At 39.2% G+C, this 13,369-nt stretch overlaps 1 protein-coding gene across 1 annotated transcript in view; it reads right to left on the minus strand.

The window, feature by feature from the left end:
* Positions 1 to 512: 512 nt before the first annotated feature.
* Positions 513 to 13,369, minus strand: part of PTGER4 (prostaglandin E receptor 4) — a 35,066-nt gene continuing 22,209 nt past the window's right edge. The window contains exon 2 of the mRNA XM_089687819.1: positions 513 to 5,508. Coding sequence (XP_089543945.1) covers positions 4,912 to 5,508 — 597 coding nt within the window. The 3' untranslated portion in view covers positions 513 to 4,911. The remainder of the gene's footprint in view (positions 5,509 to 13,369) is intronic.

Consider the following 13,369-nt stretch of genomic DNA (forward strand, 5'->3'; position numbering starts at 1 on the left):
TTGGGTATGCAAATATATGGCCCCTTGATACCAAGGCCCAGCCACCGAGAGGCCACATGTGCTGAGCATCAAGGAGTTCAAATCCTTGCAATGTACAGTACATAGACTACCCAAAGGGGAATTTTCTTCTCAACAAAAGTGGAGTTACTCTTTAAATGGCCAAAATACTAAATCTGTGGTCAGGGAGGAGAATCCTTCATTGTGTGTCCACATCACTACCTGGGTAGAGTGATCAGAGGTGTGGCTGTTACTCAGCTCTGCCAGCAGAGAGCGCAGAAGTGTGAGGACTGGAAACAGCCTCCTCATTTAGAGAAAAAGGTACTTTCAAGCACCTCTAAGCAAAAACCAGTTAAACATGATAACATGTGGAGGTAGTGGGCTGAAAAGAGATACAAAGGCATGAGACTTCAATTAGGCTTTGCATAATGAGATGTCAATAAGTAATGACATGCAGGCGCCATCTCGTTTTAGAGGACAATATTCTGCTGCACAAAATATTCAAAGACAAATGGTTCAACAATATAATTTTATTGTGTTTCCCCGCTCTCCCCTGAAGCCCCCAAAAAACAAACTGTCAATACAATGGTTTTACAAATACAAATTCAGATTGCAATTACAATGAAGCAAGTCACATGGCGACAGACAGAACATGCTTGCTTGATGGAATTCCCTTAGTAATTTCTGTACAAGATTACCAAACACGCCAACAGGAAACCAATAAATGCTCAGTTCAGCTGGATGAATGATGAAGATGAGGGGGCATTTGTTCTACCATGAATGCTCATCTAAAATTAGGTAGAAATCTAAGGAAATTCAATATTCGTCCAGGAATCAAACAGCTGAAATGTAAACTGTTACCTAAAAGGGGTTTTAGTTGTAGTTTAGTTATATATGTGTGTGTGTGTGTGTTGTACATGTAGACTGAAGGCTAAGGATGAGACAGCCATAATGACCCCTGAGTTAGCATTTGTATGAATGCAGCCTGTGCCTTCATAATGACCATGGTCTTAGAGCTATTTACCAACCTTATTCAAAAAAGTATTGTAGAGACCAAGTGCAAAGGGCAGAAATAAAAACCAGCCAATCAGATTGCAAATGCATGTTTCTTAGGTATGATATGCCCAATTTTACCTGGACTACTACATGTCCGATGCTCCTGTGCTATTCCAGTACAGTGCAGGCATGCAGGGACTCAAGCTGGTACTGTGTATATGAGCCAGCAGTCCACACTGGGTGACAACGCTGCTCCTGCATTGACAGGCAACCAAGCAGCACTGTCACCCAGGACAGGAAGTTGTTATAAAGTCTCTTACTGGCATAATTACCTTGTAAAAATAAAGATAAAGCAAGCCTGCAAAAAATAAAACACACTGAGTAATCTACAACACATTGAATTTGGACAGAGTTTGGACATACTTAAATATTCTTCGCTGCATGGGGTAACTGCACTGCAATTTTTGAAAAAGCCTACTTAAGTGGTTTAAAGATAAACCAAGGTTGGTGGGTATGGGTTTCTACACTACTTTGTTTTATGATGACAAAACTATGGTTTTATATTGAAAAGCTCCTTATTTGTTAAGGGAATGCAAGGTACGAAGGTTTTGTGTGCAGTGTAATTATCCAACGTAACCAATCAGGGTAAACCCTTCTAGGCAACTGAATTCTGAAATGATTTGCGATCAGCTGCTAAGGGTTGGAGCATTGGTGTATGCATTACTTTATTGAATAAATCAGTTTTGTTTCCTTGTAGACTTAAGAGAGTGTTTTTCCCTGAATATTCATCCAGCTGCTTCCTCCAAGGTCAATGCCTCAACCCACAAAATGTAGGGTTCTTAGGTGGCCAGTGTAGTTCAGGCTAGTGGGTAGAACTTTGTATGTTATGCCTATAAAATACTATAACGATTCTTTCACAATATTAAAAATGACATGATAAAATATCCAGCAACAGTTTGATCACTTTTTTTGCACAGATTTCATGGTTGCACATATTCACATATAATGTAGCAATAGAAATAAGCCAGTAATTCTTGCCTTCATGGATAGTTTAATGCAATAAAAAATAGTTTGTACATGGTTACAAAAATATATTTTCCGACATGTTTACACATTTTTAATTATGTCATTATTTTTGTCCCTTCCATTGCCGCAATTGGAATGTCTCATCTGCTTCAAATAAACAAACGTAAGTGGGGAAGATGTTGGACAGAGTGTCTGAGAATACTGTATATACTATTTTTATGGGCTAGCTAACACTGCATTATACTGTATACCAGTGGTCTCCAAACTGCAGTCCCTGGGCCAGATGCAGCCCTTTGCTTATTTTTATCCAGCCCTTGGGGCACTACTTTATCCACTGATACCAACAAAGGAAAATAATTCCACCCCAACTGACACCAATGAAGGGACATATTGCCTCCCAATGACACCAATGATGGGGCACAATTCCTCCCAATGACACCAGCAATGGGGCACAATTTCTCCCAATGACACCAACAACTGGACTGCATGACACCAATGATGGGGCACAATTCTCCTCAATAACACCAACATTTGGGCACAACTCTTCCCATTGACACCAAAGATGGAGAATTGTCTTTTCCCACTGATGTCAGGACCTTTTCTACTCCCTTTGGTCACAGTCCCATCCTCCTAAAGTCTGCGGGACAGTAAAATGGCCCCTTGTTTAGAAAGTTTGGAGACCCCTGCTGTATACTATGGCTTTTTATTTCTTTCTTTAAGAAAAGGTTATCTACCATAATGTAAAGCTCTCAGAATTTCAATTACAGGGGTTTCCATTACATATGGTCCTGGCTCAGGCACTTTATAGTGGTGATGTTTAAGTTGTAGGGTTCATTTTATTTATGTTATTTTAAGTGTTTAAATTAAATGAAAAAAGCAGACTTCACTTTAAGTAATGAAAATGAACATTTTTAAAGATGAACTACAAGCAAAAATATAAATACACAAACGAAATGTATTTAATGGAGCTGTTTTACCTGTCAAAAATTTGTATTTCTGTCTGGCAGGGAAGGAGACCTGGGTTCTCTCTACTGCAGCTAACAAACAGTGAAAAGAGAAGCAGTACACTAACGAATTCACCTCTCTGTTACTTTGCTTTCTACTGCTATGCTAGCTTTTAGCATATGAGCACCGCAGCATATCTGACCGCCTCCTTGTACTATTCTCTCTTTTCCATTCTGAGTTCTGCTATGCAGAGACTGCAAAAGGCTAATATGCAAAAAATATGAGATAAAATCAAATATTGTGTTATTTTGCAGACCTGACACCTGGATCTCAATAGAACTAACCTGGTTTCTTGCAGAGTTATCATACTTATTTCCTACATTTGAGTTTAATGTGCTTGCCTAGCTGTTTTCATAAATAAATTATGGGGAACATTTAATGGCAGTCAACAAACTATTGGAACAAACAAGACAATCCAATACCAAAACCAATAGCTGGGGTTGAAAAGGGTAACCAATAGCTGTGGTCATAAAGTTGTAATGTGTTGAACCCTTGTAAAATGAATGAGTACACATCTAAATCCCTTTTTTCCCAATGAGTTAAATTCATCCCAAAAGAGGAGGGATGTTCATTAATTTAAATATCTTAGGTCAACTTCCATTGTGAAGGGCTGTGTAAAAAGTGAACCTTTAACTGAACCTTGCCAGAAACGAACTGGTTGTTTTATTTTATATTAATATTTTTACCAGCACCCCCCCCCCTCCCCCATCTATCAGTCTTTCTACCATAGCTAATTTTGAATAAGAGCTCAGATTTTGACAACACTTTATGCTGTGAAATGAAGTTAACAAACTGGGGTTTGTAAATCATTCAACCCCTTCTATGTACCAGTGGGCAAAGTCTAACCTCTTTGAAGTTCTGGTACAAACCTAACAAGGTTTCCTAGCCCACTTTCCTGGGTATAGCCTTCCCCACCGACTTCAGTGGGTCAGACATCTAGTGAAGGGACAGGCACATCAGTACTTGGTATTATACTGGAATGGTCTATTTGATGGAACCCAACTGTAATACTAGTGGGAGAAAGGAGCTGCATCAGTTAAGGTATGTTAGATTGAATGGTCCTTTTAATATTTTTCCTTGATTTTATTATAGAATTCCTATAATGAAAAATGTAAAACATTCATATCAAAAAAGGCTAAAGCTTGCCTTTATTTTCAACTAACTTTACTGCTAGTGCCTTCAGAAAGAACATTTGAAAACCATATTACAGTGTTTACGTGCACATACTCTTTAACTGGCCATAACCGTCAATGCATATGCCATTGATAAGTGTCAATTTAGTGCAAAACTGTATAACAACATTAAAATAAAAGCTCACTGGCAATACTTTCAAAAAAAGAAGATACTGCCTCTTAACCTTTTAACTAGACATGTAAAACTAGATACCTTCTCACAGAGAAGAGAATAAATACACTTAAGATTTCATATACACACAGAAATAGTAATCCATTAAAATTCACATTATTTAAAGCTTAGATAGACACATCAACATTCATCATCTGTCGGACAAATTTGATTTGTCAAGAAAAAAGTGTTTGCAGTTGAAGGGGGAGTCATAAGACACTTGATCTTCTGTCCCTCGAAAAGTAGGCAACTTCCAAAGAAAGTTGGCCTGTTCAATCTTTAAAGGTGCCAGTAGAAGGTAGAAAAATATCAGGAAAGTAAGGACACACAGAATTGATGTTTTCAATAAGCTGAACACTTTTCTTTTACTGTATGCTTTCCGTTCTTTCAACAGCCTTCAGAAGGTTAAATCTAGAGTACCACTCAATGAAGGATTGGAGTTCTTGCATGACTATGTCCTTGTAAGTGGCATATTGTGTTCCTACTGTCAGCTAATAGCACATTTACTAAGAGCTGCCTATACAACTGTAGTAACCAAAGTCTCTATATACACTTTTCTGATAAATTCAATGATTCATCAGGAAAAGTGACATGAAGTGGATTCCCCTTGGGTGAGTTGCCATTCTGAGTGACCCTTGTGGGGCGAGTCTCATTTACAAGCAGTACCTGTTCAGAGTCTGGACCCTGAGATGAAACAGACTGGTCAGAGCCACGTAACGTCCTGTCTGGAGCCCCAGGAAGATTTATGGCCATGGTGGCTCCTGGTAAAATGGTGCTGCTTCTAAAGCTACCATCACTCAGTTCGAGAGGGTACAATAAAGTCTGTGATGTTGAACTAATTTCTCGCAACTCCCTGGAAACAAAGGAAGGAGAATGACTAGACAGGGCTGAAGAGACCCTCCTGCCATCTGTGCAATTGAAGCTTCCTGCAGAGCGTGGTCGCCTGCCACCGCCGATCCTACAAAACAGACACTTTATTTTCTCAATCACTTTGCTTAAGACAGTCTTCCGAAGGAGGATATAGATCCAGGGATCCAAGATAGGGTTCACAGAGGCAATGCGGATGGCTTTCAGATCTAAATTGCTTGATATATCCTTTTCTATGGGTGGTTGGTAGAGCTGGTTGATGAATATGCGCACCTGCAGAAGAGAAATGGATGGCACAAGTTAATTTTTCTTGAAAGCTGAGTGGCAATGTCCAATTGTGGAAAAAAACAAGTTCTTTATTGTTGGAGATGGAAAGGAATTTGGAAGAGCAATTAAGATAATATTGCACATACATTATATTTACTCATGAGGTGTGAAGCACCATTATCTCTGGTGCAAAAACATTCCATCTATACATACAAAACACGGCAAAGCCCAAGGTCCCTATGGAATGTATAAACTGTTTTTTTATGGGCGCTTTAAACTTTATGATATTGACTTGCATTATCCATGATTACCTGCTTGGATGACTTTATATGCCATAGACGAAACATACTGTTTATCCTGGTGGGCTGAAACAATATCACCTTTTCAACCTAAATGGAATTCTGTCTGTAATCTAAATATAGATGAATGGAAAGGGCTCTAGGCATGTCTTTTAAGAACTAACAAATTCCAGACAGAGATTTATGCTCCAATCAGACTATAAATTAAATCTAGCTTAAAAAGATCTTTGTGTATTTGAAAACACAGCAGGAAGAGAATTACGTAGCCAAACATTTTGAAGAGCACCTGTAGTCTGCTTACAATGGAAGCTGCCGGGATGGCATTTTTCTACTTTTACTGTCAAGCCATGTATATAACCGCATGCATGTTTTCACACACGTACCATGAACTTGAGTACAAACGGTCTCTTGCAATGTGCCACAGTATTCCATTAAACAATTAAACATTTTGCATTTTTTTAGTATTAGACACAAGTTTGAAATAAGCAGCATGGTGCTATGAGGAGCCACAGACAGACTGATTCGACTCTTAGGTGAACAAAGTGGACTTGACCTAATTGTTTCATTTCATACATAGGTCATTCACTCCTATGTATGAAAGTGCTGGGTCCAGTGCTGGAAAGTGCTAGGTCCAGGTCCTTTTTTCAGTGGGAATATGGGGAAATGCAGTTTTGGCACCTCCAGCACTGAATGTATGCAATGCCAAGGGGTTCTGTGGTGTGAAGAAGGGTATATTGATACTGGCTGCTGGGGGATCTATTATTGCCTTTTGTTTTTGAGAAGGTCTTCTTGCTGGTGGGGCTTTTATGCTGCTGGGGGTGGGGGGGGGGGGTCAACTGGTGCTGTAAGGGATTAAATATTGAGGGATGAGATCTAATGATGATAGCTGCTGGAAGATCTATTGTTGCTAATGGGGGCCTATTGTTGTTAGAGTGTGTCTATTGTTGCTGGGGGGTCTATTGTTGCTGGGGTGGTCTACTGTTGCTGGCTGCAGGGGATCTATTTTACTGCTTTTCCTGTTAGCATTAACAAATTTAATACAAATTATTTAACACCACAAAATGATACCTGGTTCTGTATTCTTTAAAAGGAGCGGTAGTGGGTGGGGGTAGGTGCTGGACACACATATGGCAAATCTGCTGTGGTATGAAGCCCTACCTACTTCTGAAAAGTACCCTAGTGTATCCTAGTGTTGTAAATGCTAAACACTGATATATACAATTTATATAATGCATATGAAGACTGATGTTCTTATACCATGTTATCATTAAGGTTGGTTCCTACATTTGCTCATAAGGGTTGTATTAGACAAGGTTCAGGATTTTTTTATATTGTATACTTGCGAAATCATCTGCCTGGACCAGTTCTCTTTAACATGCCCAGAGATGCAGCTGCCCAGAATTACTTTTCTTAGCATCTCAGTTTCTAAGGCAATTTGAATCCCTTATTGGTGCAGCCAGCTGAGACACGTTGCATGAAGCTGCTACCAGCAGTAGACAATTGTCCTATATGTAGCGTTGTCCTTAACACGGTTTTATGACACGTTTTATAGATATGACCTTATATAATCCCTATGAAGCAAAGAGCACAAAGTTTATGAAACCATAAAATAAAGTGTGTGAAGAGTTGTGTATTCTACCAGTATAATAAAACAAACTATAAAACCCAGGGAAATATAATATGCTTTTATTACATTTCTATATTTGAATCTCTGTTTCAACTTTGTAAAACCCCCAAAAATGTGATGTACAATGTGATCACAGTCACTATATCAAATCTGGTTTGGAAAATGTTAATATTGTTGAAACAGAAAAGAAAGCCTCTAATCTGGTTTTGTGATTCAAGTATGCAGATTGGCAATGCTAGAGAAGAGTCAGAAGTCTTTATCTGCTGGAAGAATTGACATGATAGCCAGGTAACTGGCTTTTTTTAGAAGGATGAGCCAGTAATGGGAGTCTACAAATATCCATGAAAGGTCATGAAGTGTGTATTAAAGACAACTAGTGTTAGTACCTGAATATGTCCGGGTGTCATCCTCTTGAGATCAATATAAGGGGGAATCCGCTCTAGTAGCATACTAAATGGACAGCAGGATGAGCTATACTACTTCTCCTTTATTGGCCATTCATAGGCTGGGGGGAGCAGAGGACCAGGGGCGGACTGACAACTCATGGGGCCCCCGGGCAATAGGGGATCATGGGGCCCCTGTGTCCTTGCCCAAACTCAAAAAAGGCTATGAAAAAGGTACCAGGGGCATCTCATGGGGCCCCCTACTGACCCCGGGCCCTCGGGCAGTGCCCGAGTTTCCAAATGGTCAGTCTGCCCCTGCACAGGACCTAGTTGTGTTACTTAACTGCAGCAGAGAAAAATCAGGTCTTCAGACTGACAAGGCAATGTAAATCTCAGAAATACAATTCCTTCGGCAGGTAAAGCAGCTCTCTTCTATGTATTATATTTTTTGTATTTACCTGTTTGCCTGGATTTCAAAATCCCCACCTAAATTTTGTAATGTGTTACTCTGACCATTAGATGGCAGTTCCTACAAAACAATTTCTGTCCAGAATTTCAAACAATCTTATATATATATATATATGGTATATAAAATAGTAGGTAAGCCAGGCTGCAGCACACTCCACAGTACAATTTATGCCTGTTTGATAAACAAAGCAAATATCAGTTATCATACCCCACCCATTTCAATTATGTTTAATTACAGATAGCAACCTAACCCAACCTCTGAAGCTGCGCAGACTACAATATATTTTATTTTCTTTAATGATTTCCTTATTAATCACTTTGTTGCTGCTATGAAGTGTTTAATCCTGCAGTAAGAGTGGGAAGTTTGGGATTATAGTTTTCAGAAAAGTGAAACTAAAGCCTAGTACACACCATCAGAAAATTATGCAAAAAAAAAAATACCGCTTTCGTAGTGATCGTACGATAATCTGATTGTTAGTACTCTTAGATTGTAAACTCCAAGGATCAGGCCCTCCTAACTCTCTTGTATTGAACTGTATTGTTGCTGTATTCTCTCCCATTATATTGTAAAGCGCTGAGCAAACTGAAAATTTTTCTCGTACGATACCAGATGGTACCATTTTTTTTTCATCAGTACAGTTTTCTTTATCCGAAAACCCAATATAAACACAATACAATACATTACATCTGTCGCACAAGAATTTTCGTAACTTTAGTAACCTCTTCTTTTTCGATATGAGACTAGCATGCAGAAAAAAAACAGATGATCAATTCGCCTGACATTCTCATTATTATTATTATTATAAAGGATTTATATAGCGCCAACAGTATGCTCAGCACTTTACAATTTAAAGGGAGACAATACAGCAACAATACAGTTCAATACAAGAGGTTTAGGAGGGCCCTGCTCCTCGGATTTTACAATCTTCTCATCATGTGTACAGGGATTAAAGCTCTGCTTTTAATTTGAATAGATCAAATAATAGATAAAATATGTAAGAAAAAAAGAGTGGCTTTTTAGAGAATACCCTTTATTGGCTAATTTAAGTTATTAAAGATGCAAGCTTTTGGTCACTTTGACCGCTTCGTCAGGGTCTACAAAGGTTATCACTTAAATTCCAAACTTTCTGCATTAAGCACTGGCTAGCACAGCACAAAAGTCTACTACAACAATGGATAAAAAAAAAGTAATTTTCTGAACACTCCTCACACTACCATAGGTATGGGGATGGCTGAGTCTTGTAAAGTTCATCCAATGTCAGATAGTCTTCCCCTCTCACATCCCTGAAATTCCATCAGGCAAGAAAAGATCACAGATCAGCAACCTGCCAGCTGACTTCAAGGAGATGTTTTATGACCTTTGTTGATCCCATTAAGAGTGACAGTTTGGAAATTTCCTGAGTTCAGCCGGTCCACACCAGAACTCAAATGTCCCTGGAGACCGTGTGTTGGCTATATGATCAATCATGAAATATAGAAGTAAAGAAAATTGCTCAAAGCTTTAATTATAATCTATATTGAACATAATCTACATGTGGTTCCACCCACAGACCAATACATCACAATGGAACCACGGCATGCAGTGGTGGGACACACTATCTGACTCATCCAGAGGTGTTGGACACAGGTTCCAGATTTGCAAGAGAACAAAGATTCTACTTCTTTTCCCAGCAGCAAGGGATCTTTATTAGGTTAATGAAGAGATATATAATCAATTCTAATTAATACGTTTTCTTTGTATCTTAGAATTGCTAGGGGATAATTTACACCTATGCACTTGCAGCAATTATTACAAAGCAAACTACTGTGCTATATATGTGCGCTGTAGTGCATTGCCATTCTTTCATTGACACCCCAATGCACATATACAGTTAACCAATGTTAACTGTAGCGCTCCACAACACATGTATATGACTTGTATATAGTTGTTCAGACGTATATGTGTTGGGGTGCATGCCTTGACCCTAATTTTATAAAATTTTAATTGGGATACTTTAGTGCAATGCATGCCAATGTACAACTAAATATACTGTTAACATGCGTGCATGTCACAACAGTCTCTAAGCAGGTAAAACAGATAGCCCTCTATGGTGTGGGCCAATGGTCTCAACTGTGGCCCATTGCCAGTGCTTGCATTTATCTGGCCCTTTGGGCACTCTTCCTCCCGCTGTTATGAGACACTATTCTTCCTCCAACAATGAGGCATAATTCCTGCCACTCACATCCACAGGGGGCACTATTTCTCTCAATGACACCAATGATGCAGCACTATTCTTTTCACTGACACCAACAATGGGGAATTTTATCACTCACTGAAACCAATGATGGGGTATTATTCCTCTCACTGACACCAATGATGGGGCACAATTCCTACCCCTAATACTAAAAATGCATTGGTAACTCACACTGCCAAGTCAATGTCTTCTCTCGCTGGCCAAAGTCCAGCCCTCTTAAAGTCTGAAGGACAGTAAATTGGTCCTTTGTTTAGAAAGTCTGGAGACCCCTGGTGTAGGCTACACAAGTAGAGGTTGCACACGAATGGAACACTGTGTCTATGCAAGAGTTATCGCTGCTACTTTTGTATCCTTCGACATTTTATGAATCTGTCAATTGATTGCTACTATTAAGTGCTATCAGTTTTATCAGCATCACTGTGTAGCTCTATCCTTGTCCTGCACAATAGACTGAACCTTCAGACTTTTACATAAGACAAGTCCTGACTGGTTCTCATTAAATGCAGCCCTTATATTTATAGCAATAATTCTTGTAATCAATGAAAAGCAATAGATGGGCAGATGTTTAGGTAATCATGAGATCTGCAAAACCTCAGAACAATTGCAACGCACCAACGACCCCCCCTCACCTTGGGAACGATTTAAAAGCCCAACAATCATTCCCCAAAACCGTTAAAGCGCTAATAAGAATCATGCTGTTCCAGCATGTTTACAGTAATACAGCCCAACGCTAATAAAAATATCATCAGGGAGCCAATAAGGGTTACTATTTTAATTTCACTTTAATTCCCCTTTTCTTCGCAAGTTTCAGAATTAGGCATGAAACTGCAACAATTTCTGTTCTGTACTCGGCGCCCCTGGGCATATTTTCTAAGGAAATATATATTTACAATGAAAAAGAAAGCAGATGAAGAAATTAGGATAGCAGACACATCACAGACAAATGTAATTATCCTCCCAGATGCCAAGGATGCATTTCCAGATCGTGCTCTAAATTCAGGAAATATAGATTCCTGCTCTGGTTTTAGACTGTCATTAAATGCATACTGCAAATCTAAAGTCCAGAATGATATAAGACTCAAAAGGCAGGTTTCATGTCCACCTGTGTAGTCATATTACAAGGTTTCCGTGTTTATCCATGCAGTTTTAAAGTGTACCTGTCATATTAAGAGAACAAAGGCAACACAGGCTGCATTGGATAAGAAAACGGAATTGCAGAGAAAGTAACTTCTATCAGGTCATTGGCCCAGAGGGATTAGTTCTGGAGCCTCATACCAGAGTGTCTGACACAGATCTCATCTCCCTATCTTTGTCTCAGAGTAGGCTAGCTCTAGTAGGTATAAAGTAATGGATAAAGATCTATGACATGAGAATGCTCAATGACTGATCATGCCTGCATCAAAGGCAATGCAGGAGCTTTGTGGCCACTGGACACTTTGGATGAATTGGGGTTGATTTACTAAAGGCAAAAAAGTTGTTCTTTTTGCTAGGGAATTTTCCTCAGATCTTAGTGAATTAGGTGAAGCGCTGCTGACTTTTTTTTAACATTTTCCTTGTGCATGATTGGGAATTTTTTGCAAATTTACCATATTCACTAATCTCTGGGGCAAATTTCTTTGCAAAGTGCAACTTCCCTTGCAAAGTGACTGGTCTATTTTGCCTTTAGTAAACCAACCGCAGAGTCTAAAGCTAGCCATATACTGTTCAAATTTCACATGATGAACCGGACAAAATTTGCATAGTGGGTGGCCATTTCTGCCCCTCCAGACCATCATGCTTCAAAGGTAGAAAATTGTCAGCTGAACAGCAGCTATGTTCAATCAGATGCAGCTACTGTTGGGGTATTTTGACAGCCAGCGGAGTGACAGATTCATCCATCTGTGCTACACAGCATGGATGGACAAATTTGTTTTTTGTTCCGCCTGCAAAAAAATCTATATGTGTAAGGCCAGCTGAAGCTCTGATGGGGGCTAAAAGAGGGTCTTTTTTGCCCCTGAAATGCGTTGACTATCTTTTGTTTCCTGTTTTCACTCGTGGAAATAATAAAGGATTTAGGACTCTTGATTTTCTTGGTGCTCCTTTTTAGCTCAGAAACAAAAATCTGGCAGAAGTTCTTACTCTTCCCTACTCCATACAAAGCTTGAAAAGGTTTTGGCAAAATGTGCGCTATAATATAACTAATATAATAAAGAGAATAAAAATCACAAACAAAAAGAGAAAAAGGAGGGCTTGGCTTTGATGGAACAGTATTGGTTTGCATGGCAGTGCTGAGATGGTAAGGTGATAATTCCTGCATAGATATAGGACATTAGCAACCCTATAAACGTTCTTCTTGTTCAAACATGGCAGACTCTGCGCCTGATCTCTAAGAATAATAAAATTACAGGGAAGACTCTACTTAAAGGCCTGCCATGCCAACATGTAATTTACCTTGAAGCCCATTCTTTTGTAGAGACGTATTGCTTGTGGCTCTGTGACTCCAACATGGGTCACTTATCTCTCCACCAGTGCCTGGGGGGTGCTTGTCTATCTGGTTTAACCGGTAACTATTTAATCATTGGTTGTATAGTAGAGAGCACAAATCTGTCTTCAGGTATTAGTTTTATGTTTTCTTTTGTTCCTGATATCCTGGTTGTTAAGTGCTTTTTAAGGTCCAAACACAGACATAATACTATTAGGCGATCTACAAGCTAACAGGCAACATAAGCTCTTCTGCAACTTATATAAACAGACTGACATACATGTGCTCTGTAGCCAAGTGCAGCATTGTTATATAGGAAACAAACCTGTTTGAAAACGTTTATTACCGAAATTGTGCTGCTTGCTGTAACATAAGGTGGTTGTTTAGTTAGGAAG

Source organism: Staurois parvus, unplaced genomic scaffold (genome assembly GCF_062004578.1).
Source record: "Staurois parvus isolate SC_StPar_1 unplaced genomic scaffold, SC_StPar_1.0 ptg000438l, whole genome shotgun sequence".
Classification (NCBI taxonomy): Eukaryota; Metazoa; Chordata; class Amphibia; order Anura; family Ranidae; genus Staurois; species Staurois parvus.